The sequence below is a fragment of the Ursus maritimus genome, unplaced genomic scaffold (genome assembly GCF_017311325.1).
Source record: "Ursus maritimus isolate PB19 unplaced genomic scaffold, ASM1731132v1 scaffold_27, whole genome shotgun sequence".
Lineage (NCBI taxonomy): Eukaryota > Metazoa > Chordata > Mammalia > Carnivora > Ursidae > Ursus > Ursus maritimus.
In genome coordinates this window covers 22,204,536-22,229,827 of record NW_024425230.1, presented here as the reverse complement: position 1 = coordinate 22,229,827, position 25,292 = coordinate 22,204,536, and the positions used below count along the sequence as shown (strand labels likewise).

Here is a 25,292-nt window from a genome sequence, read left to right as displayed (position 1 = left end):
TCAATTTCCTCCTCCATAAAATAAGAAAGTTGGATATGGTAAAGTTGAAGGTCCCACTAAGGAATAAAATTCCAAAAAAATGAAAATGTAACATGTAACTTACCTGAGCCAAGTTTATAAATAAAAATGTTTAAAATATAATGCTTTTTCATTATATACTGCTCAAAATGCCTGAAAGCCTGCCCAAACAGAATTGTTTTTTTAAAATTAAGACTTAAAAATAGGATTTATTTTTAGAAGTAGAATCTAAGGATATGATCACAGATATGCATAAACGCTTATATAAGAAGAACATACATGGCAGCATTAGTATCGTCATATAAATGATGTTTTGAAGAAATTTTAATGACATGGGAAGATAGTTCTAATTTATTATTAAATTTAGAAGTCAGGATATAAAACTATATAGAAGTATTTGTTTAAAACTTATATTTAACATTTAAATTTTCCTACACATGCACATGAAAAAAGAATGCAAGGAGTTATCAATATATATATTATATACAAATTAATATAAAACGTTAATAGGGTTCTTGTTAGGGTATATATAGTCGTACTATATATGACTTTGCTTTCACTCATGAATACAGAAAAGAAAACTGAATTTCAAATTACTACAAACTGAATTCACAGTAACTGACACTTGAACAGCATGGATTTACTTATTTATGAAAGACAGAGGGCATGTGTGCATGAGCAGGGGGAGACAGAGGGAGAGAGACTCTTAAGCAGACTCCTCACTGAGCACAGAGCCTGATGCAGGGCTCCATCTCATGACCCTGAGATCATGATCTGAGCCAAAACCAAGAGTCAGACATGTAACCGACTAAGCCACCCAGACACCCCCAAACAACATGGGTTTAAACTCCAAATCCACTTATACACAAAATTTTTTCAATGAATATACTACAGTATTGTAAAAGTATTTTCTCTTCCTTATGATTTCCTTAATCAGTTTCTTTTCCCTAAAATATGTGTTAATTAGGGGTGGCTGGGCAGTTCAGTCAGTTAAGTGGACGACTACTTTTTTAATAATAATTTTTTATTATGTTCGTCACCATACAGTACATTCTTAGTTTTTGATGTAGTGTCCATGATTCATTATTTGCGTATAACACCCAGTGCTCCATGCAATATGTGCCCTCCTTAATACCCATCACCGGGCTAGCCCATCCCCCATCCCCCTCCCCTCTGAAGCCCTCAGTTTGTTTCCCAGAGTCCATAGGCTCTCGTGGTTCATTCCCCCTTCTGATGACCCCCCCCTTCATTCTTCCCTTTCTTCTCTCAGCTCAGGTCTTGACCTCAGGGTTGTGAGTTCAAGCCCCATGTTGGGCTCCACACTGGAAGTGGAGCCTACAAAAAAAATTTTTTTGAAATATGTGTTAATCAACTATTTAAGTGATCGATAAGACTTCCAGTCAAAAGTAGACTATAAGTAGTTTGCTTTGGAGGAGTCACAAGTTATACACGGACTTTTAGACAGGCAGGGGGTCAGCACCCCTAATGCCCACTTTGTTTAAAGCGCAACTGTATATTTTTAACTTTTTTTAAAAATTACCTATAACAAGCAAGATTTTAGAAATGCAAAGTTTTTAAAATATCGCAAATCCAATCAGACCATGTCACATCAGTAATTCCAAGAAAAAGCATGTGATTATATCATTCGATGAAACAAAAAGCAAGGGTAGGGGGAAGGCTTTTGATAAAATTTGACATTTGTAATTTTTAAAAACACTTTAAAAAGCAGGGACTAGAAAGCTGTTTCCTTAATAAAGTATATAAAACACACTGTCTTAAAAGCAACAGCCAAGATCACACCTAAGAGTGAGGAACTGGACATATACCATTAAAATCCGGATAAAACAAAGATGCATGCTAAAATCATTGTTGACAATGTACTGAAACCCCAAAGAAATCCAATAAGGAAACAGATTAAAAAGCATTACTTTGGGAAAGGAAAACCCAAAACCATCAGTCAGCTAATAATGTAAACATTTATCTAAAAAGCCCAGACACTATGCACTTAAGATCTATCTATTTCACAAGCAAACGAAAAAAATCAACTGAACTATAGAATACTTCGGAAAATTCAGCCACATCAACATATTTTATCTAACTGAAATAATTAGTTAAAAGATTTAATTAAAAAAAAGATTCTGGCTCCAACAGAATTATCCTAAAAAGACATGAGACCCATGTGAAAATGCATAAAATAAGATAAATGAACCATAAACATCATGTTCATTGGCAGAAGAATTCCATGAACCTATCAGTTCTTCTCAAATCACAGTGGATTGAACTCTAAAACAATCAAAATCACCCCAAAGCTTGGGGATAAATCAAAATCATGGTAATATTGGGATGCCTGGGTGGCTCAGTCGGTTAAGCATCTGCCTTCGGCTCGGGTCATGGTCCCTGGGGTCCTGGGATCGAGTCCCACATCGGGTGGGTTCCTTGTTCAGCGGGGAGCCTGCTTCTTCCGCTGCCTGCCACTTTCCATGCTTGTGTTCACTCTCTCTCTCTGATGAATAAATAAAATCTTTTTTAAAAAAATCATGCTAATATTAACATGGAAAAATAGACAAGAATGAGTTAAGAAGGTTTTTTTTTTAAATGGGACATAATGAGAAAAAGGATTAGCATTACCAGACACTATGAAAAAATAAAGCTATAAAAATGAAATCAGTTCAGTAATAGTACCAGCGAGACTAGATAACCAAAAACAGACAACCCAAAGATATGATATAGGTGAAAGTATAAACCAGTAGGAAATAAAAATAATTATGCACATAAAAGGTGCTAGAATAATAACTATCTATTCTGACGCACTAAGATCCTTACCTCACACCAAAATACCCAAAAACCCAAAATAAATGCCTGACTTAAAAAACTAAATGTTGAAATTAAATAAACACACAAAAATGCTAATTTTTGATATGAATATGAATATGTGATATTCATATGAATATGAATACTTAACTATATCTGGATGAAAAAGGACTTACACTTCAAAGGAAGAAAAATCAAAATTGTCAGTGTAAAAGAAAAGAAATTATAAAATCAAGCAAATGGAAATAAAACAGTATACTATTAAACCTAAATTGAGGGGAGCCTGGGTGGCTCAGTTGGTTAAGCATCTGCCTTCAGCTCAGGTCACGATCTCAGGGTTCTGGGATCAAGTCCTGAATCCGGCTTCCTGCTCGGCGGGGAGTCTGCTTCTCCCTCTCCCTCTGTCCCTTCCCGCTGCTCATGCTCACTCACTCTCTCTCTCTCAAATAAATAAATGAAAAATCTTTAAAAAAAGAAAAAAACTAAATTAAAAGTATACGTGAATTGCATAACTTGGGGTTTGATTTTTTTAGTGATAGATTTTCTGGATCTATCCACTAAAATGGCTCCAAAACGATGTTTCTCCTGGAATAATGAGCACTCCTAGCACCTAAACTGTAGCTTCCAACTCCATTTCCCATGAAGAGCACCAGGGCACCTTAGAGAAATGGCCCATGTCTGGTCAGGGACAAGGAAGGTACAAGCTGAGCCTGGGACAACTGGTTGTGCTTTCAAAGATGAACAGAATCATGTCAAAAGAATACAGAAGGCAATCTGAAGGAGCCCCCAGTGGCCGCAGGTCTTACCATTTCAGTCTTTAAAAAAAAAAAAAAGACTATAATATATCCAAGCACATCCAACCAATGAAAAACCCTATGTCCACAATTACATTTTATAAAAATGGAAAAAACAAATAACATATTCATTCCCACTTGAGGCAGCAACTTCTCAACTATTAAAACTGTTAATTAAAGGGAAAAATTTACCCTGCCTATAAAATATAGGAACTATATTTTATAGTAACCAAATAGCCCTGGCCCCAATTGATAAAGGAAACTTCCACTTTGCAGAGAACATTAACTACTGCAGGCAGAAAAGTAAATGAATTAGGAAACATCATCCATTAACCTGGATCAGAATTGTTATTTTAAATAAGGATTATCAACTGGTGCTAAAAGGGGGGGGGGAACTTAGGTGACTAGCCTGTGGGGAACTGAACATTCATACAGTCCTGAGAGCCACACAGATCACTTTCTGGTCTTATGAGGGAACCTGATTCAAGAGGGAGGGCTCAGATTCTCATCACCCTAGTCCAGCAGTCAATCTGACCATCTATATAATGGTGGGTCAATCAGATATTCTGTGTCTTCTCACTTGATTCATGGATCACTAATGATGTATTCTAGGCCAAAATTTGTAACTTTCATCCATTTTAGATACAAATTCTAGTTTACAACAAATATAGCAGAAAGAAGGATACCTAAATGACCCCACAAGGAAACAATAAGACAAATCCAGAAGTTAGGACAAAGTGGTCAGGTCTCTATAACAAGTCAGTGTTAAAAAAAAAAAAAAATGGGGGAAAAGGGAAGGGATGTGCTAGATTAAAAGAAATTAAGGATCATAACAAGCAGATACGATGAAGGGAACATCTCTGAGATCATAGGGGATCTCAGTGTAGTATGCTACGGGTATTAGATAAAACATCACTAAAATGAAAATGTACAGATTATTGGCTGAAAAAAGTCCATTGCAAAACAATATGTACTTACAGTGGTTCCTCAAAAAGTTAAAAATAGAATTACCATATTATCTATCAGCTCCACTGCTGGGTGTATATTTACTCAAAAGAATTGAAAGCAGGAACTTGAAGACATCTGTATGCTCATGTTCACAGCAGCATTATTCACAATAATCAAAGGTAGACACAACCCAAGCGTCCACCAGCGGATGAATGGATTAACAAAATGTGGTATATGCATACAGTGGAGTGTTACTCAGCTTTAAAAAAATCAATGAAATTCTGATACATGCTACAACATGGATGAATCTCAAAGACACATCAAATGAAATAAGACTGTCACAAAAGTACAAATATCATGTGATTCTCCGTGTACCAGGTACCTAGAGTAGTCAAAAGGAGAATGGTGGTTGCCAGGAACTGGAGGGGAGAAGAGAACGAGGAGTTGGTATTTAATGGGTATGAAGTCTCAGTTTTGGAAGAGGAAAAGGTTCTAGAGATTGACAGTGGCGATGGCTGTACAAGAATGTGATTGCCCTTAATGCCACTGAACTGTACACTTAACAATGATTAAAATGGTAAATTTTATAGTATAATATACTTCACCACAACTTTTTAAAAACAGCATTACTACTATATGATCTAATTTCAGTGAAAAAATGCACATACATGAACAGGAAAAAATCTAGAAAGATACAAGCTAAATGATCTCTAAGTGGTGAAAACTGCATTTCAACATTAATGTTCTGCAATACCTGTACCACGTACTACTTCTGCAGTAAAAGTTGATGTTATATAAAGCAAATAGAAAAAAACATGAGTGCTAAATTTGATTTCGTAAAAATATAAAATGTCTATGATTTCTAAAAACACACCCAAGAAAAAGGAAAATGCTACAGAAAATGATCTGCAATAAGCATGAGATCAAAACTTAACAACCAAATGTACTGAAAAAGCTCTTACAAATAAAAATTTTTACACTTTAAAGTCCAAATAGAGAAATGGGCAACAGACTTGAACAGGAAAACACCAATGCCGTTGAAGAGGAAGTTCAAGTATCCAATACACACTTGGAAAAAAACCCAAAGATAATAAACAATAAATGAGATAAACTCAAATTAAATTACCTATAAAATATCATTCTCTCACAATCAGATTGTTGAAAGTGTAAAACGCACTCTCAGATGTTCCTGTGATATTAAAATTTGATCACATCTTTCTGGAGGGCAATTTAACCATATGTATCCTGTGCTTTTAAAACAGTTACAACTAATGAACGACTGATACAGGAAACACAGATGAACCTCAAAACCAGAGAGCCGAGTGGAAGTGTTACATAAAAGAGTACATACTATGGAATTCTGTGGGGCGCAGGGGGCGTTCTGGGGTGAGGACAATATTGTATACCTTGACAGAGGTTTGGATTACACAGCTATATGTATGCATTTGTCAAAACGCAGCAAATGTACAATAAGTATTTCATTACAGTATGTAAATTCTACCTTAAAAGAAAAAAAATACTGAACTCTAATGATATTCATGCTGCAGTGTTGAAGAGAAAGAGCACTAATGTCTGCAATTACTTTAAAATGCATCAAAGAAAAGAGATGTATGGAGAGAAGGAAGGATAGATGGATACACTATCCATCTATATAGTATAGTAAAATGCTAATGTAAAATACGGGAACTGGGCATACCAGTGTTCATCGTAAAACTCCTTCAAGAATGTTGTACATTTGGGCCAGCCAGCTGGCTCAGTTGGTAAGGCATGTGACTCCTGACCTCTGGGTCATGAGTTCGAGCCCCATGTTGAACATACAGCTTACTTGGAAAAAAAAAAGAAAAGAAAAGAAAAGAAATGCTGTGTATTTGAGATTTTTCATAATAAAGTGTTAAAAATACAAACAAATAGTGAAGAGCCATTAGAAAAGCCTTCTGGAGTGCTGGAAATGGTCTATCTTGATCCGGGTGGTGGTTGTATGTGTGGCACACGTGGTAAAATTTGTATCAAGCTGTACATTTAAGATTTTATACACTTTGCTGACTGCATTTATACCTCAAAAAATGTCTTCAATATACAGCAATCAGAATAGGACTTTCAAGTGCATATAATTAATATCCTCAAAAAAATAAGGGAGTATGATGCAACCAAAACACACGAGTAAGCAGTAGGGAAGGGAACAAAGCACATATCTTGAACACAAAACCTGTCGAATTTAAGAGCTCAACAGGCTGGAGAGTGGAGGAGACGTTGAGGACTGAGTCAGAGAGCTAGCTACAAGAGTACCTTCCACAGCCCTCCCAGACGACAGCACAGAGATGAGAAAGAAAAGCAGAGACAAAGGACAGATTGAGATTGTCTAAATCCTACCATTTGGACGGAACCACAGAAAGGAAATGAACAAATGGAAGAGGGACAACATCTGAAGAAATAATAGCTCGATGTTTCTTAGAACTAAAGAACAAAACTGTTAAAAAAAAAGTTATTGGAAGTCATCTACATGGATGTAAGGAAACATACCACCATGTTATGAGAAACTCCTCCCGACCGCAATTTCAGTGACTGCGTAACTTAAGCGATCCTCGGTCCTTTCCCTATTTTTCAAGCCATCTACAATGAATGTTACTTTTATAATGCAGAAAAGTAAAAGTTTCCTTTTATAAAGCAAATCCAGAACCAAAGGACAAGAGAGGCTTTTTTTAAAACTCTCACCTTGGAGCACCTGGGTGGCTCAGTCGGTTAAGCATCTGCCTTCAGCTCAGGTCATGATCCCAGGGACCTGGCATGGAGCCCCACATGGGGCCTCCCTGCTCAGCAGGGACCCTGCTACTCCCTCTGCCCCTCCCCGGGACCTCCCCCCACAATGGACACATGGGCTCTCTCTCTCCAGTAAATAAAATCTATTTAAAAATTAAAAATAAATAAATAAAAAACTCTCACCTCTTTAGTCTGGCTTTTGCCCCATGCTGTTGTAGTGAACCTATAAGTGGTCACTGCAAACTTGGGCAAGTCATTTGATGCCTTTAAGTTTTTGCTTCTTTAGGCCTTCAATAGGGACAATAAAATCCCTCCTTCCTACCTCACAGGAGTTTGGGGAACATCAAATAAGATGATGTATAAAAACAGCGCTTGGTAAACTGTGGAGTGCTATACGAATGATGACACGTTATCACAGTCCTCCCAAGCTGGTAAACCCCAACCTCTGAGTCGCCCTCCACTGCCCTCGCCCCTCACTCCCCAAGTCTGATATGTCCCCTAGTCTGCCAGCTCTTCCTTCACTCATTCCCTCCTTTCCCAAACCACCACACTACATTACCTATACCTGATTTTACCCTATGCCTGAACCACAGCCACCACCCCCTGGGTAGTGCCCCACCTCTAGCTTTTCCTCACCCCGGCCTCTCTCGGCAATTTCTTCCTAAAACTTAATCTTCATAAAATAGGTTAACCCTGTAACTACCCTGCTGAAAATGAAAAGCCTTTGGGAGTTGTATAGGTTTACAGGATGGACTTCACGAACTCCCCCCGCCCCCGCTTTCAGGCCCTCCCTCTTACCTGTGGTCAGGTTCCCCAAATTCTGCACAACAAGCCAACACCGCCCACCTCCATGTACATCCCCCTATTCGCTACCTATCCAGGTCCTCCCAGTCTTCCCTAGGCGGGGGCGAGGGGTTTAACCTGCATCTTATGACCAATCCAGACCCGGCTCCTGCCTGTTCTCTAAACACGCTCTCCATCCCTCAGGTGCTAGCCTCACTTCCAGCTCAGAGGCCTGCCCCACCTCTCCAGGGAGAACTACTTGTGCCCTGAGGGCAGGGCCTGGCATTGTCCTCCTACATCCTCTAAACTAGGCTCTGAAAATTAACCTGTTAATCATTTTAGTACTTAAAAAGAAAACTTTCTTTGCCTAACTGAATTTCATAATTACTTCTTTGGTTTTCTGTGTAGCTGTAATACCTATGTGTATATTCTATTTACTCATAATACACTGTTTAGCTATTATGCTTTAAAAAGTTATACTTTGTAAATTCTTCTGTAACTTTCTCTCAACATTGTTTTTGAAATTGATCTATGTTGACACCTGAAGCTATAACCCATTCATTTTCAAAGTTATGAAGTATCCCTTTTCAATATATTTGAATATATCACAACTTATTTATTCACTATATTGCTGATAGATATTGGAGTTTAATAAAAAGGTTGCTATTAGAAGCAATGCTGTTATGAGCATTCTTGTACATGTTTCTAGTTCACATGTGTAAGCATTTCTAAAGGTGAAACTGCTAGGTCATAGGGTCACACGTTCAACTATACCTGGTAATGACAATGGTTCTCCCGAGGATGAATACTTCTACCTACAGTGTTGAAGACTGCCTCAAATACTGTCAAGCTTTTAAATGTTTGCGATCGTGGGTGTAAAATGTTATTTCATAGTGGCTTTAATTTGCATTTCCCCAATGAGGTCTTTTCATGTGTTTATTAGCCATTTGGTTTCCTCTTAAATAACAGGCCAGTCTGTGTTTTTCAACTGGGCTGTCTTTTTCTTAATTGACATGCAGGCATTCTACATATATTCTGGATACTAATTCTTCATTGGTATTACGTGTTACAAATTTTTTCTTCCAGACTATGGTTTTCCTTCCTTTTCACTCTCCTTTGATGAGAAGTACTTTATTTTAAGGTAGTTGAATTTGTCAACCTTTTCCTTTATGGCAAATGGTTTGTGTAACTTGTTTAATAAGCCCTTCCTTACCCAGAGGTCATGAAAGGATTTATATTTCCTTTTAAGAAAAAAGTGTTATAAACTTCAAAAAGGAAGCTACATAAGCGATCAATAAGCACATAAATAGTACTCAAAATTATTAGCCATTGAGGAAATGCAAGTCAAAACCACAATGAGAAACCACTACACATCCACCAGGATGGCTAAAATTAGGAAACTGATAACACCAAACAGGGGCAAGGATGTGGAGCCACTGAGCTTTTATTATACATTGTTGGCAGGAGTGTGAAATTGTAGAACCGTGTCAGAAAAGGTCAGGCAGTGTCTTAAAAAGCTAAACATACACCTATCCTGTGATCCAGCAACTCTGCTTGGTATTTCCCGAAGAGAAATGAAAGCATATGTCCACAAAATAATTTACACTAGGATATTCATAGCAGCTTTATTATTAATAGCCCAAAATTAGAAAGAGCCCTGTTGTTATCCATCAACAAAAGAATGAAGAAGTGGACTGGGATCTAGTCATAACAACAGAATACTACTTAGCAAGAAAAAACATGCAACAAGTGTGTGTAACATAGATGAATCATGGAAATACTGTGCTGAGTTCAAGGAGCCTTATACAAAAAATACATATTTTTAAGATCCTATTGATATGAAGCCTAGAATAGGCAAAAATAATTTATAATGTATAAAAATCATAACAGTGGTTGCTGGCAGATGGGGTTAGGCATGGGGAAGGAGCATAGAGAACTTTCCGCTGGGGGACAGTAATATTCTGTATCTTAGCAGAGATTTGCACTTAGTATATACATCTGTCAAACAAAAAGGAAACAAATTTTGAACTCTAGTAAGTGACAGGTATACTGAAGTGTTCAGGAGTTAAATACACTGATGTCTGGAACTTTGAAATTCATGCAAAAACAAAACGCTGTGATGGACAATGGGATAGAAAGAGGTGATAAAGCACATAGGGGAAAATGTTAACTGCAAATCTAGGTGGGAGGTAGATGGGTACACATTCTTTCAACTTCATGCTTGAAATTTTTCACAATATTAGAGAAAAGACAAAAACATTTTCAGAAGGAAGAGACTGGCTTTAAAAAAATAAGCGGATATATTTGAGCAAAGTTTGCCTTTGAGAGAGGTGATGGAAAGAGAACCTCAATCCTTACACATGCTAGTGCTTGGAGTTTGCAAAAACGCTTTACAAAGATCATTTTAAGTGATCCTACCAAAACCTGGGTATTCTAGTCTCATTTTACGCTTGAGAAAACTCGGGATCGGAATTTGCCAAATATCACACAGCCAGTGCCTGGTGGAGCTGGACCTAACACGAAGGTCCCTGGCTCTTCTGTGGTCTTTCAAACACACCTCACTAGGGAGTTACCATCCTCCCCAAACAACTGAGGGCAACGTGCAAACTGCTGATGTGCCACTACCCCCTTGGGCTGTCCCACCAGCAGAGTGCGAGGAGCGAAGTGGCTCCTGTCCTTAGCAGCACATGAGGGAGAGACACAAGCAGACAGTAAAGAAGCATGAATTCAACCGACCCATTCAGCACAAAAGCACTGGCAAGCCCCAGTCCCCGAGTTCTTTGAGGCCATCTTCAAAGTTTAGGGAAATCTGTGACATCCTTCCTGTCTGTGTGGATGGACAAACTGCATATGATGCCTGTAGCTAAGAAACTGCAATACAAAACTTGTCAAAACCCTTCTCTGACAAGATACTCCACCACTCTTCTTACCAGAGCAGAACACAAGTAGAACAGAAGGAGGGGGCCCAGGAACATTGCTCAACCCTAACACGGCCAGAATTGAAGGCAAAAGCTTTAGCAATCACCCCACACATTAATCACTGGCTTCAGGGTATTTTGGCTTTTTGTGAAAGCACATACAACACACCCCAACAGTTTTTGTTAAATTTAAACAAGGTGAGATAGCCTTAGAGACTGGTGCATTTATCCAAACATTCACAGAGTGTGCTAGCCGCTTTGGGAAATGTAAGGAATCTAGGACATAGTCCTTGTCCTCAAGAGGCCTATAATCCCACAGGAGGCTCAAGTCAGACCTCCTAGGCCTGCAAGGGCTACAGGGGAAGATCCTAAGAGCTGAGAAAAGAGAGTGCAAGTACAACCAGGGGTTCAAGAAACATTTCGACTGGGCCTTGAAGATGCACAAATGCAGAGCTGGGGGCAAGGAGTGCTGTGCTCTGGGCAAAGCTGATGCGATGAACTACCCCAAGGGGGCTCCTGGTTAAGGAAGGCTACCTGAAGCCTGGGCAGGAGGAAGGGAGAGTCAAAAGGACTCCCGAGGGAGGCCTGCCAACTCATGTCCGAGAGCAAAGAGAACAAATGAGAGGGCCTCACGGAGGCCTCAGGTCCCTGGGGCAGGGCCAAATATGGCCTCGACCCTCACAAACTTGGGAACCTAAAGCAGGGCTGGAACCAATTTCCCCAGCAAATCATGACTTAAAATCCTGATAATGTGGATTCACATTCACCTGCGCAAAACCCAGGTGGTCCTGTGACATCTGCAACCTAGCAGAAAGCCAGAGGATGGGAAATGCAGTGGAGATAGGGAGTTAACAGAGAACAGCCCAGGAGCAATGGGTTTGAACACCACCCTAACTGCAGGAGTGTGGGTGAGTTTCTAACCTACAGCGCCTTATCTGCAAAATGGAAATGACACCAGTCATCTCACAGGGTTGTAAGGATTTCATGAGATAACATCTGCAAGACATTCAGCAGAGTGCCTGCGACATCAAAAGCATCCAAGAAATGGTGGATATTATAATATGAATAGTCTGCACTCCAGGAACTTGAGTCCAGCACCTCCTACCACCTCACAGCGCTGAGAAACCAGGCTGAAGCCGTTGACCTTGGACAAGACCAAGGGATTACTCATGTTCTAAGCAACTTCGCCCTCTCTTCTTTGATTTTTAATTTTAATTTTTAAAAAGTTCTGTCCCTTAAGGCATTTTAGGTTATTCTGAGACATCTGCCTCACCCTGTAGACTCACATCATGAAACTTCCCCTATTAAAGAGCCCATCCCAAATGGGCAAGCTGTATAAAGGGGAAAAAAAAAACAACAACACAGTGTCATAAGCCGTTTCACAGGGAACGTTTGTGTCAGAAGGAACCATAGGCCTCATTCCAACCCTCCCTTCAGCAAGGGGGTCTGGACTAGCCCAGCACAGGTCTGTGCTGATGGAGTTGTGACAGTCAGAACATCTACCTTAAAAACCACACCTCATGCTAAGGTGGTAATGATATTAAGCACTAAAACAATATAGAATAGAAACGCAAAGTATTTTATATATATAATAAGAATTGAAGAAAATGGAAAAGCAATATCTACAGAGATAGATTATAGTCACATATTTCAGGAACACAAAGTTAGGTCTCATTTTGTCAACTACACTTTCAGAAGGAAACTTTCAATAATTCCATAATCTACTCAGAGTCAATGACCCCTAGTGGGGGTAAAAAATCAGGCAGGTCACACAGAGAAATTTGCTTTAGGTAAGGAAAATATAAAAATTTGATTAACCCACTTTGTACATTAAGAGCAGGCAAGAAATTTTATTCCATAGCTAAGAAACACCAAGAAACCACTAAACTTTGGGGGACATTAAGCTGGTTAGTTTGGCCAGTTTTGAGGAGGAAAGGAAGAAGAGGAAGGTGGTAAAAAAAAAAAATATATATATATATATATATATATATACACACACGTATATATACGTATATACACATATATATATATACATACACACACACACACACACACACACCTATATATGAGAAAATTGGGGGAAGGAGAAGAGGACACAAGTGAAGACCAGTGACAGGATTAAGAGTGGGCATGAGTGGATTCTGAACGCTCAGGCCAGGAACCCTCAGTGAGAGGTCGGTGTGTGGCCCGCTATTACCTGTCACCTGTTGCACACTGCCCACCCAGCTGCATGAACCCTTCTTCGGACGGAAATCTACTCTGTTCGCCACCGTAGAACTCTATTATTCCCCGGTATAAATGCTCTGAAAGGGCAATAACTAGAAATCTCCACAAAACCACATCTAAATTCTCCAGCCTCCACTCAGGTTAAACTGGTTTCTCTTTCCTTTCAATGGGCTGGGTGGATTTTCCACTTCACCAGCCTGGTTCACACAATTCTCTAATTCGACAGATGTCTGTGGAAGGCCCACTATGTGGGGGGATACAGCACTGAACAAAACAGATGTGAGTGCCACCCTCACAGAGCTATTTAATGACAAATTGGGGGGGGGGGAGAATCACAGCAGTGCACTGGGTGTTTGCAAAAAGGGGAGGGGGGCACAGGCTCTCCTCTGACACTCCTGCCTCCACATGCAAATCTTTCAAGGGCAACTCAAGTCCTAGCTAAGGAAAGGGAAGACCAAGTAAATCCAGACTGACAAGCAAATATTGAAATGTTACAGTTAAAGCTCAAGCTGATTAAAAACAAAACTGTAAGTGTTCAGACTGAACACAGTATTCATTATCTGCAACCACACAGACTATAACTCCTGAAATAAACAGAACATCTTTAGTAACACTTAAATTTAAGTTCATATAAGATGACCCAGCCTAACGTATGACAAGATCCTGAAGTACCTTTGGAATCATTAAGAAGCAAATTGCGTTTATTGTGTTCTACTGTTAAGTATATTTCTTGTACTTTGAATATTGGCATCTCATGTTAGGTATCATGTCCTAACATGTGGCCTAAGATATAACTCTATAAAAAGGCTCTATAATCGAACAAGCTTAGGAAATGCTGTACACTCAAAACGCCATTTGGAGATTCACAGAGAATTTTAAGAAATTAAGTTTTCTGGCAAATCCTGCATAAAAGAAATCTGCCGATTTTAGTCTGAGCCAGTATTTCCCAAACTTATTTTGACATGGCTCCTTTTTTCATTTAATACTTATTAACAGTCAACAAGTTGCTTCAGGGAACACATGCAGGATACACTATGGTACAGGGGACACACGACTTAATTAATCTGAAAATGCAATTATCAATCTCCCAAGCATTTTGATGAACTAGTGTTTTCTATATGTCCTACTGAAATACAAAAACTTCCCTCAATGAATTTTTTTGAAATCCATTCAGTGATATGCTAATTTACTGTTTAAGAAAAAAATTTTAATTTTTTAACCATTTTATTTATTTGAGAGAGAGCAGGGGCAGAGGGAGAAGCAGACTCCCCACTGAGCAGGGAGCCCTGGGATCATGACCTAAGCGAAGGCAGATGCTTAACTGAGCCACCCAGGCGCCCCAAGAAGAAATAATTTTTAATAAACTAAAATTGGATCTTGGCATATTAATATAAAGGAATTCAAATTAATTGTATAATAATTTGATTTTGCCAAATCACTGGAAGTTGATCTTCTCTAAATATATATTTTTAGATTTCTAGAACGTATCTGATAATTTCAAAAGATTCATTCCCTTGGGGTGCCTGGCTGGCTCAGCTGGTGGAGCACGCAGCTCTTGATCTCGGGGTTGTGAGTTCGAGCCCCACACTGGGTATACAGATTACTTAAAAATAAAATATTTTTTAAAAAATAAAGATTTTTTCCCTTAAAGTAAAAATAAACTAAAAAACATGCTGATATTTACCTCTGCCCTATTACCTGAAATGCCTACATACAAATATCTGTAACTGAGATGCGGTATCAACATGTACAGTTTGTGACTAACAAACATTTCTGCGGTTGTGGTGTTGTTACTTATAATTTGACTCCTCCTCTGGAAATACTAATATTACCTTAAAGCCTATATTGGAGGTTTTATGGACTAAAACTTCAGAGCCTGAAAAGTTTCATCGTTCAGTTAACAATAAAGAGCCTAATTCAGCAAACATTTATTCAGCAGCTACTATATGCATGCCAATGGATTAAGCACTGTAAATGATGAACGTATTTTTCTGGGCCCCAACTCAGGACAATGGTCTGACGATAGGACAGAATATGTAAGACTCTTAAGAACCCAGGGGCTCTACAGACACTGTGGATAGCAGAACAAGCGGCTGCACTGGAGAGGCTTATAAGACACAGAGTTGAATTTTAGGACACCTGCACCACCCCAAAAAGGCAAGACACAGGGCCTCTTTCTAAAAAGGCTAATTTAGTGACCTAAAAGTTCATTATTAGTTAATGCAAGATAACCAGTATTAGATGTGGGTCAAAAACCTGAAAGCTGTTAACACTTCCATATTCAACTTCACAGGTGTAATGTTTTCTAAGCCAATTACGGAGGCTTAATGTAGAAGCACCACACCGACATTAGGAGCAGCTGGGGTTCACAGCCACAGGTTTCTTCAAGAATCTATAGAAGGAATCCAACTTCTGATACTCAGAACAAAGTTAGATTTTCACCTAGGGAATTGGAGGGGTGGGGAAGTCACTTCATCTAGTTATGCAACACTGAAAGCGACTTTTCACTTTCATATAGAAAAAGCCTCATGGACGACTGCCAGAAATTTAACTCAGAAAGTGACCAAACGGTATCAAACTTGGGAGGTCTAGCAATCCCCAGCAAGCCAGAAAATCCAAACAATTTTGCAAATGACTTTTTAAAAAGCAGCAGCAATGAGAGGGATAATCAACTATCTGAGGCCATGCACACCAAAATTTCTTTTCTAGTTTAATGAAACATAAACGCATGAATTCCAGTTCTACAATTTCAAATCAGAGAACTGGAAAGCTGTTGCTGTGCGCCTTAATGAACATCTCCCCCCCCCCCCCGCCGCCGCCTTTTTCATTATCTTTCCTTTAGGAAATCTTAACGAAGACTAAGCCCAGAAACTTTGACAAAACATAAGCCAAGGCGATGCGCGCTGGAGAAGACACACAATTGTGAAAAAGCAGTCACGACATGTCCCAGACTCCTTAATAAAAAATTAACTTTGTTCTGAATGCTTCAAAAATCGCGTTTCTGATAGTATTTTCTCATTACGTAGGCTTTAAACACAACACGTATGGTAATAACCGTGAACCTCAAACACATGTGCAATGAAGCAGAGCTGATGTTGCTTCAGATTACGTTTTAATAGTCCCAGAGAAACTGGGAAATTGCAACTGCATGCATGTGCAAAGCTGACAGAGGGAAAACAAAACAGGGTGGTAGGATCCAGCGCCGCGGCTTCCCGGGGCTAGCCGCCCTTCCCTTTCCATCACTAGAACCCAAAGAACAAAGTTCACGCCGATTTAACGTTTCGGGGGCGCGCCACAATATCCGGGGGTTCCCCGCTCTTGGGTAGGGAAATGACTCGAGCGCCACGGGCAAGTTCACAGAGGGGCCCCGCCATCCGAGACGTCGGATGGGTCCCGGGAACGGACGCTGCGGCTCGGAGGGCGTCCTGCTCGCAACCGTACCGAGGAGGGTCCGAGGACGCGCGGCTCCGGCTTCCCCAGGGCCGCTGCCCCGGCAAGCGGGCGCTGGCTCCCCGTCAAAGTCACCCAAAGCCGGGCGAGAGGGCACCGCCGCCCGGGAGGGAGCCCCGCCCGGCCCCTACGGGAAAGTTGCCGCCCGGCCCGGCCCGAGTTTCGCCGCGGACCTCAAGCCCGGAGCCCCAGCCGCCCGCCCGGCGCCCCTTACCTTCCTGCCGCTGCCGTCGCGAGGCTCGGACTCCGCGAGGCCGGCGCCGCGGGCCCCGGGCGAGGCGGTGGTCTTCTGGCCGGGTGGGAGGCGCGGCCCGGCGGGCGGTGGCGGCGGCGGCGCGGCGGCGCCCGGCGCGTCCTCGGCCTCCTTGCCGCCGTGGTACACCGCCCGGCCCTCGGAAATGTGGATGCTCGGGGCGCAGCCCATGCTGGCGGCGGCGCGGCGGACACGCTGGCGGGCAGCCGCGATCCGGTCAGCAAACGGCCCGCCCGGCGCCTCGGGGCCGCCGCGGGCGCCGTGTCATCGCCGCCTGGGCGGGCGGCGGCGGCGAGCGCGGGTCTCGCGTCAGGAAGTGCGGCCGCCCCTTTTATCGCGGTGCGGGCGCGGCGGCGGCGGCGCTGGGGAGGGGGCGCTGGGGCGGGCGGCGCGCCGCGGCCGCCCCTCCGAACATGCCCTTCCTGAGGCGGGAGCCGCCGGCCGCCTCCCTCACATCGCCGCGCTCGCCTGGCCGCGCCGCGCTTCCGGGGAATTTCGGGGGAGGAGATTTGCGCTCTCCCAACCCGGGAGCGGGGGAGTCCGCGCCGCGCGAGCGACACCGCCCTGAACGCGGGGCGGCGCGACCCCCGGGGGAGGTGCGCTCCCCGCCGCGCCCGCCGCCGCCTCCCCGGGCCCGCAGCCCGCGCCGCTCCGCCTGCTGGGCCGCCGCCCCGCAAAGAAACGCCCCTGGCCCGAGCGCCGGCGGCAGGGAAGGCTGGCCTAGACGCTCCTGCCGTTGAGGGGTGGGGGTCGAAGGATGCCCGTCGGGGCGGCGAGGCCGCAGCCTGCCGAGTGGGGACGGAGCCGCGGGCTCAGGCCGGGTCTCGGGCCGCGCCGTCGAGAAACGCTGAAGCGGCTGCGCTCACCGGGGAGCTGCCGGCGGCGCGGCTCCGGCTCCGTGCTCCGGGCCGGGTCTTGCCGGCAGCACGCCGCGCCCAGCCCCCAGCGGTGACCTCCAGCGGGTGCTGGCGTCAATGCAAAGCAGCTGGGGCGCCCGCCGCCACCTCCCGGCGCCGCCGGAGACTGGGCATGCGCGGCCCCGCTGCGGGGAGGAGGGAATGGACTCGCCCAGGGACACACAGCCACCTCGGGCCCGAGGCCCCAAAAATCCGGACCGTTGGTTCGAATCCCGGCTCTGTAATTTAGCAGCTGCGTGACTTGGGTCATGTCACTAGCGCTGCGCCTTGGACCTCTCATTCATTAACGAGGCCGGCGGACCTCCGTTTGGGGTGGTGGCCGGAGGGCAAGGAAGCCTCCCGCACCCCGGGTCCCGGGCTGGTGGGGTCCAGGCGTTATCCCCAGGGCCGCAGTGCCCCGTGCGCTCCCTCGCGCGCCACGACGTGGAACGCCAACGCCAGACTGCCCAGGCGACCCGGCGGCCGCTGCACTGGAAAACCACGTTTTCGAGGCAGGCGGGGGTCGCCGTCCTCTCACCTGGCGCCCGGTACCCCAAAGTCTCCTTGCTTGCGGGCACAACGCGGCGTCCGCCGTGCACAGTGGGGCCTGTGAGGCTGCCAGACGCGTTGTCAGAACCGCACTCCCCCCCACACACACACACACCAGCAGCTCGCTGTGTGACCTTGGGCGAGTCTCGTAACCTCTCTGTGCCTGAGGCTCCAGCCCCAGTCGTGTGGAGGACGACGCCCCTGGGTGTCCATCGCACACCCCCCGAGCGGCCCACCTCGGGCCTGCCCCCACTCCCGCCCTTCTTGCGACTCCCGGTCCGGGGAGACCCCGGCGAGGCCGATCCCTTCCTTTCCTCTCCAGCCGTCCACACCTTTCCTAACGCGGCCCTGCAGCGACCCTGAGATGCCGCCGCTTGCGCCTCGGGCCGGCTACTGTGAAGCCCCGGAGGCGAACTTCGGACTGGAGTCCCGGCCCTGGCGCTGGGAGTGCGGCCCAGGCTCAGGTGCCGGGTCCCCTGCGCGGCGCGAGCGCCAGAACGCTAGGGAACCCAAGATCCGCAGCCCCGGCGCCCCTCCCGCCGCAGTCTTCCGGGCCGAGGTGCCCACCGGGCGGTTTCCCGTCGGCTGCTGAGCAGTAAGGCAGGGTAACCCGAGAGCGGCTTGGTGCTGTTAGCCCTCTTTACTAGCCGAGCCGGCCCAAACCACAGGCACGTGACTCCATTATCAAGTTTAAGCACGTTAAGCAGTAATTGTATTTATGCTTCCCTACCTTATAAAAGTACCACCGGCTCAATGAAGATGTCTTGAAAGACACAGGAAAAGATTCTTATTATCACCCGTTATTCCACCTAAATTGTGGAGTGTTTACTGCCTTTGTTCTGCAGATTTTAGAAGGTAATTTCCAGGGCAGAATCTGGACCCTTCTAAAGAGTTATTCAAGAAGAAAACGCTTTGAACCATCAGAATGCACGAAAGTCTATCGCGTGCCCTCTGTCCTCTCCGCCTGGCCAAGAAGTCAGGCCTTGATGACTCTGGGCACTGACCTTGCCTTCTCCAGCTCCAGGCTGTTCCAACCCTCCCTAGTCCCTCCCTTCACAGGGAGCACCTCCGTGTCCTGGCCTTCCTTGAAAATCCTTGAGCCCTGAGCTAATGAGGGGGGTGGGGTTGCTTTTCCCTGCCCCCACCCTGCTGGCTCCCCGGGCTGCCTGTGCCTTGGCAAGCTGGTCATTTAGCCTCTTTGTTCCCAGAGTCCTGCTAGGGAGTAGTGTTCACTGACTTCCAGCTCTGCAATTTGGAGAACCTAGACTTAGAGACCCTAAAGCTAAAAAGGATGCAGGGGCAGACAGAAAAGGAGTCATCTGTCTACTTCTGGGGTCACAGAAAGCAAACCTCTCTCTCTTTTTTCCACACTCGGGAACTCATTCTGGGATGCTTCAAGCCCCTGACATCAATTCCACTCTGCCCCCACCTTCCCCAGCCATAACCTGAACCCCGAGGTCCCTGAACACTTCACCCTATGAAACCCATTCTGCCAGGCCTCGGTGACAGTGGACAGAAAAGGGACACATCGACCCTTGAAGTAACCCGAGTTACTTCAAGTTAAGTGAAGTAACCCAAACTTCACTGTCATGTGCCACCCATTAGTTCACCCAGGCCTCCCAGGCCCCTACAAAGAATCCCACTGCTTGAAAGTGTCTGAGGAGCTCATGAACAATCCCCGGCCCACCGGAGGACAGGCACTCCCCACCATGCCAGCCATGTGGACGCCTCAATGTCCACGTGCGATAGAACACGCTCCACCACGCCCAATCCATTCCACCCAGTGTGCTCCCCCCATCACCCAGGCAGAGCTGCGGGACCCCCACAAGGCTCAGCCTTGTAGCTAAATGTCTACTTCAGTTCTTACTCCTAGGGTCAGCATAAGGTCAGTGCGGCTGGGAAAGGAGACAAACCAACAGGTAGATGCCTGGGCCCAGCCTCTCCCACTACCATGGTCATTCCCAGGAGACCCCGCGGTGCTCACAGCCCACTTCCCTGCCCCTCTGCCCATTAGAGACATGAGGGTGTGGGTTCCTGCACAGTTTTGTTTATCTAACATCAGAATCTCCTCGGTTTCCACACCGCTTCCACTAAAGCTGATCCTTCCTAAGCCAGGTCTCCTTCCTGCTTTACTGCCTTTTGCACCCAGAAGTCAGCCCTTCAAAGACTGTGCCTACGGGACCCAGACCTCTGCTCCTCCCCTCGCCTTCCCCATTGAACTGGGCTGGAAGTGGCACAAGGGACAGAGGAAGGAATGTCTGAACTCCAGCACTGCCCTATGTCGTCTTCCAGGGCTGCTTTCCTCCATTATAAATCCAGGATTCCTGACATCTATCTCACTGAGATTAAAGATGCAAGCCGATGTCACATGCACAGAACTACTGAGCCGTGTGCCTTCCTTAGCTCACCGCCTTCTTCCAGGGCCATTCAACACCACCTTCCTCCAGGCCCACCCCAGCCTGCTGGAAACCTCTGGAGGGCATGAAATCACCATGAGGATCAACACCCTACAAATCTGTGCATCAGACTTCATCACGTTAATTTCTCTTTCAAAACTTTGTATCATGTGACTTTTTAAAAATGTCATTTTAAAATTACACATTCTATAATTTACACATGAATACATGCTGGGAAAATAGTTTTAAAAAATCAAATGAAGCAGGAGTACATGAAGTGTGCAGAGGCAAAGGAAAGTCCCCCCCCTTCCTTCCCTCTTGCTAACAGTTTGGACCATATGCTTCCAGACCTGTTTCTATGTTAAATATATTACACACACACACACACACACACACACACACACGCAGAGCTGTTACGGTGTCACAAACAGAGCTGCAGTGGATAATATCCTTGAATATCTTTCTCTGTAGGATGGACTCCTAAAAGTTGAATTGCTTGGTCAAAAGGTATGTCCCGCCCTATGCCAGCTCCAGAAGGGATGAAAAGATAGAAAGAGGGCGCATGGGTGGCTCAGTTGGTTAAGGGTCTGCCTTCGGCTCAGGTCATGATCTTGGGGTCCTGGGATCGAGTCCTGCATTGGGCTCCCTGCTCAGCAGGGAGTCTGCTTCTCCCTCTTCCCCTCCCCCTCCCCTGCTCATGCTCAGTCTTGCATGCTCTCGCTCTCAAATAAATAAAATTCAAAAAAGAAAAGGAAAGAAAAACAGAATGAAAGAGCCGAGCCAGGGACAAAGATTGAGAAGAGGAACTCCCTGGATACCCCCTGTGCTTCTGAATTAAGGGCGGCACCCAGCCAGCCCCAGATGCAAGGCCTCTCCTGGACATCTTCTCCGGACTCACAGGCCTCCTTATCTTTCTCTCTCCTGGTACTCCCACACCTTCAGTAAGGTATATTTTATTATTCCAGCCTTTCTCAGATAAGGGAGAAACTGAGTGACCACTCTTAGGCCAGAAGGGTAAGGAGCGCCCCCTAGAGGCTAGAATAGCGGGGGAATAAATCCCTAGGACACTGTTCTCTACCACCAGAATGCAGGTGTGCACCTGCATTTCTCTCCTCTATTTGGCTCCAGACCTTGGTACTTGTAGTTCACCTAGAGTCGGGGATTAATAACCCAATGTTGACTCCCTTCCTCAAAATGACCTGGAATCTCAGACTTCTTCATTTCCAACAAAGTGCTCTGTCCCCAGTACCCATATGCCCCCACCCTTTCCCCCCAGGCACAGGGGTCAGATCCTTTCCCGCCAATTGGATAAAGTCCAGAGTTCTTAGCACTGCCAAATTTGATTGTAAATATCAGAAACCCAACTCCACGTAGCTTAGCAAAAGTAGATAATTATTGGTTAATTTCCTCAAAAGACAGGAAGGGCAAGGGGAGCTCAGCATCAGAAACACAGATAAAACAGACCCAGACGCCCCTAGGACTGTCTCTTGATCCTGACACCTTGACCTTCCCGACCAGGTTTGCCGGGACGCTGAAGCCATGGCTTGGGAGCCCTGGCTTCCGTTTTCACGACCCCATGACTACCCCGTTGGTTTCCACCGCACCATGAAAGTTTCCTGTGCCAAGTTCCTAATATGGAGTGTCCCAGGGGTCGGTCCCTGCTCCCGGAGCTGGCTTCAGGGGCATGACATCTGTGGGTCACAGGGCCCCAAGCTTAGAAAGGCCCCCACTCTTGGTTTAATGCTAAGCTATCACCATCATAATACCTGTTGAACAAAGAGCTCCACATTTTCATTTTGCACTGGGCCCCACAAATTCTGTAGCTGGTCCTCTCTACCGCTTCTAAAAAGTGCACTTTTGGGCTGCCTGGGTGGCTCAGTCTGTTAGGCGTCCAGCTCTTGGTTTCCATCAGGCTGTGATCTCAGGGACTTGGGTTGGAGCCCCATGCACCCCGCTCAGCAGGGAGTCTGCTTCTCCCCCTCTCCCTCTGCCCCTCCCCCTGCACTGTCTCTCTCTCAAATAAATAAATCTCTTTTTTAAAACAGTGCACTTTTCCGGTGTGTGTAGGGGAGAGAAGCATGGGGGAGTGTGTGGAAGAATCTGGTGCCCCAGGAGAAATTCACCGGCTCTGCTCCTGCAGCTCACGTTGTCACGTTGGAGTGACCGTCCTCTCCTGCCACTGCTCTGGACCCAGGGCACACCACCTTCCCCACCGCTCCCTTGGCTCAGGCCTGGGCCCTGTGGGTGGGACAGTCCTCAGAGACCATCTCCTCAGGAAGCGGGCATGCAGAGGGTCAGCTGACAGCAGAGGTCACTCAGCCGGATGGTGCACAGCTAGGATCCCCAAGGTCCTCCAGCCCCGGGTCTTTCCCTGGGTGGGGGGGGGGGCAGGGGGTGCTCAGCCCAACCCATCCAGCCTCCCCACTGCCGCCCTGTGGGTCTCAGCCAAATTCTACCTAAAAAGCATTTGGCTTCTGGGGCTGAGATGGCTGTTGGTCACCCCTCCCTGAGGGGAGGAGTAGGGGAGGAGCAGGGCCACAGGCTCTCCTGGCCTAGTATCAAGACGTCCCTGAGATGGGACCTGTGACAGCGGTGACAACTGCCACCTGACTGTGTTAGGCTCTTGCTACGCACCTCATGTGAGCACCTCGTGAGCTCACTTGCTCCTCATAGCAACCCCGTAAAGTGGTTCCTGTTACCCCGCCGGCTCCTCCACGCTGCCCCATTTTTAAGATAAAGACACCACGGTTTTTTAGAACCAGGGCTGATGCAGGTCTTTAATAAAACCCAATACCTGTCCTTTATAAAGAGTCTTTTAAAAATGGAAAGATGCTTCTTTAATATAATAAAGTGCATGTATTTCCAGCCAAGAGCTTTCAGGATACTTAATAGTGAAGCACTGAAGAACTTCCCAGGGCTGGGACTTAGTGGGTCTGCTTCTAAAGAGTGTCCTAAGACCAAGAAGTCCTTGCCTTGAGCATAACTAATGGAATCGAAGGGCAGCAAGCGTGGCTGCTGTTACCCAATGCCGACTAGATGTTCTCGAAGTGCAGTGAGACATGACTTACAAATTAGAGAACAGACACTGGGCCTGGAGCTAACATTTATCATTAATAGCAGGTAATACAGCTTCTGTCCAAGATACTTAGAAATCAATTCAAAAGATACTAAGATAAAAGGTTTCTCCAAAGTAGCCAGATTCAAAGTAAAGCAGCAGTGCCCTAGACTATCAACGACCACTTCGACGACACAATGACAAAAATCGCACTAAGCGACAGGTACTGGGGTGGCCCTTATATGGAACCAAATCTCCCAGACCTCACCTGGATCACCACGGTAGTCAGAACCACATTTTGCTGGCTTTTCCCGCTCTACCAATGCAGGCCTTCGGCCTCCTACAAAGGTTCATCCAGTGACCTCTGGGAGTGTCTGCAGGCGGTCTGAGGTGAGGTCGTGAGGTCACCCCATCATTATCCCTGTCTCTGGGGCCCTGGCAGACCTCTGGTGCTGGGAAGCTGAGACCCAGAGTCCTCAGGGTGCTGAAGGGCTTTGGGCTCCAGGCAAGTGGGGGAAGGCACACTTCCAGGTTGACCACCATGTCTCAGTTCACCCAAGACCCTCCCAGTTTTAACACTGAAAGTCCTGCATCCTGGGAAACCCCCAGTCCCAGGCAAACCAGGCTGGTTGGTAACCCTGCATGTCCTTCACACATACATACACACACACACACACACACACACACACACACACACACGATGTGTCACATTGTTTCCTAGGCCCTGAAGCCACACTGTCTGTGCCCTGCATCTCCCAGAGTTTATGTCTGGGCCAGGAGCCCTTCCAACTTCAGTCCACAGACTTTCTCTTGGGTATTCAGACACATGCCCACCCTGGGCAGAAGGGACAGACACCAGAGCCCTGTGGCTTCCCCTCTTCTCCTCCCTCACACAGCACACGTGCTCCTTTCCTCTCCTTCCACCATTCTGCCACAGTTTAGGCTAAACCCGAGCTCACACTACATGGAGATATCCCCATCTAAATCTCCCCAAAGCCCTGCGAGGCTGGCATTATCATTGTTGCGTTATTGGAAAGGAAATGGAGGCTCAGAGAGGTTAAGTAACTTGTCCCAGGTCACACAGATAGCAGACGGCACAACCAGATTTCAAACTCTGCCCTGTCTGACACCAAAGGCCAACTTGTCCCTCCTGGACAAGAGTTTCCACGAAAATAAAGTCAGCTAATAACAAGTTACATACGGGAAACTGAGGAGCCAAACATCACTGACGCTTGAGAAGCAGAAAGTGAAATATGATATTCCCCAGAGCAACTGGGGGCTGCTCCATTCCCAGGATAAATGTGAGGCTAAGTGCAAAGCGGCACACTGGTTACCGAAAGTATTTGGGGCTTTTTACATGTCAGCCGCAATGATCATGAATCAGTCTTCTTAAAGCTTTTAATCCGAAGTAACCCTCCTTGTCCCTGCCTCCTCTCCT

The 25,292-nt window shown here is 45.6% G+C and overlaps 1 protein-coding gene across 1 annotated transcript in view; it reads right to left on the bottom strand.

Moving 5' to 3' along the window:
• Nucleotides 1–17,129, bottom strand: part of PDE8A (phosphodiesterase 8A) — a 172,380-nt gene extending 155,251 nt beyond the window's left edge. Inside the window, exon 1 of the mRNA XM_040642842.1 lies at nucleotides 16,920–17,129. Coding sequence (XP_040498776.1) covers nucleotides 16,920–17,129 — 210 coding nt within the window. The remainder of the gene's footprint in view (nucleotides 1–16,919) is intronic.
• Between the last annotated feature and the right edge of the window lie 8,163 nt (nucleotides 17,130–25,292).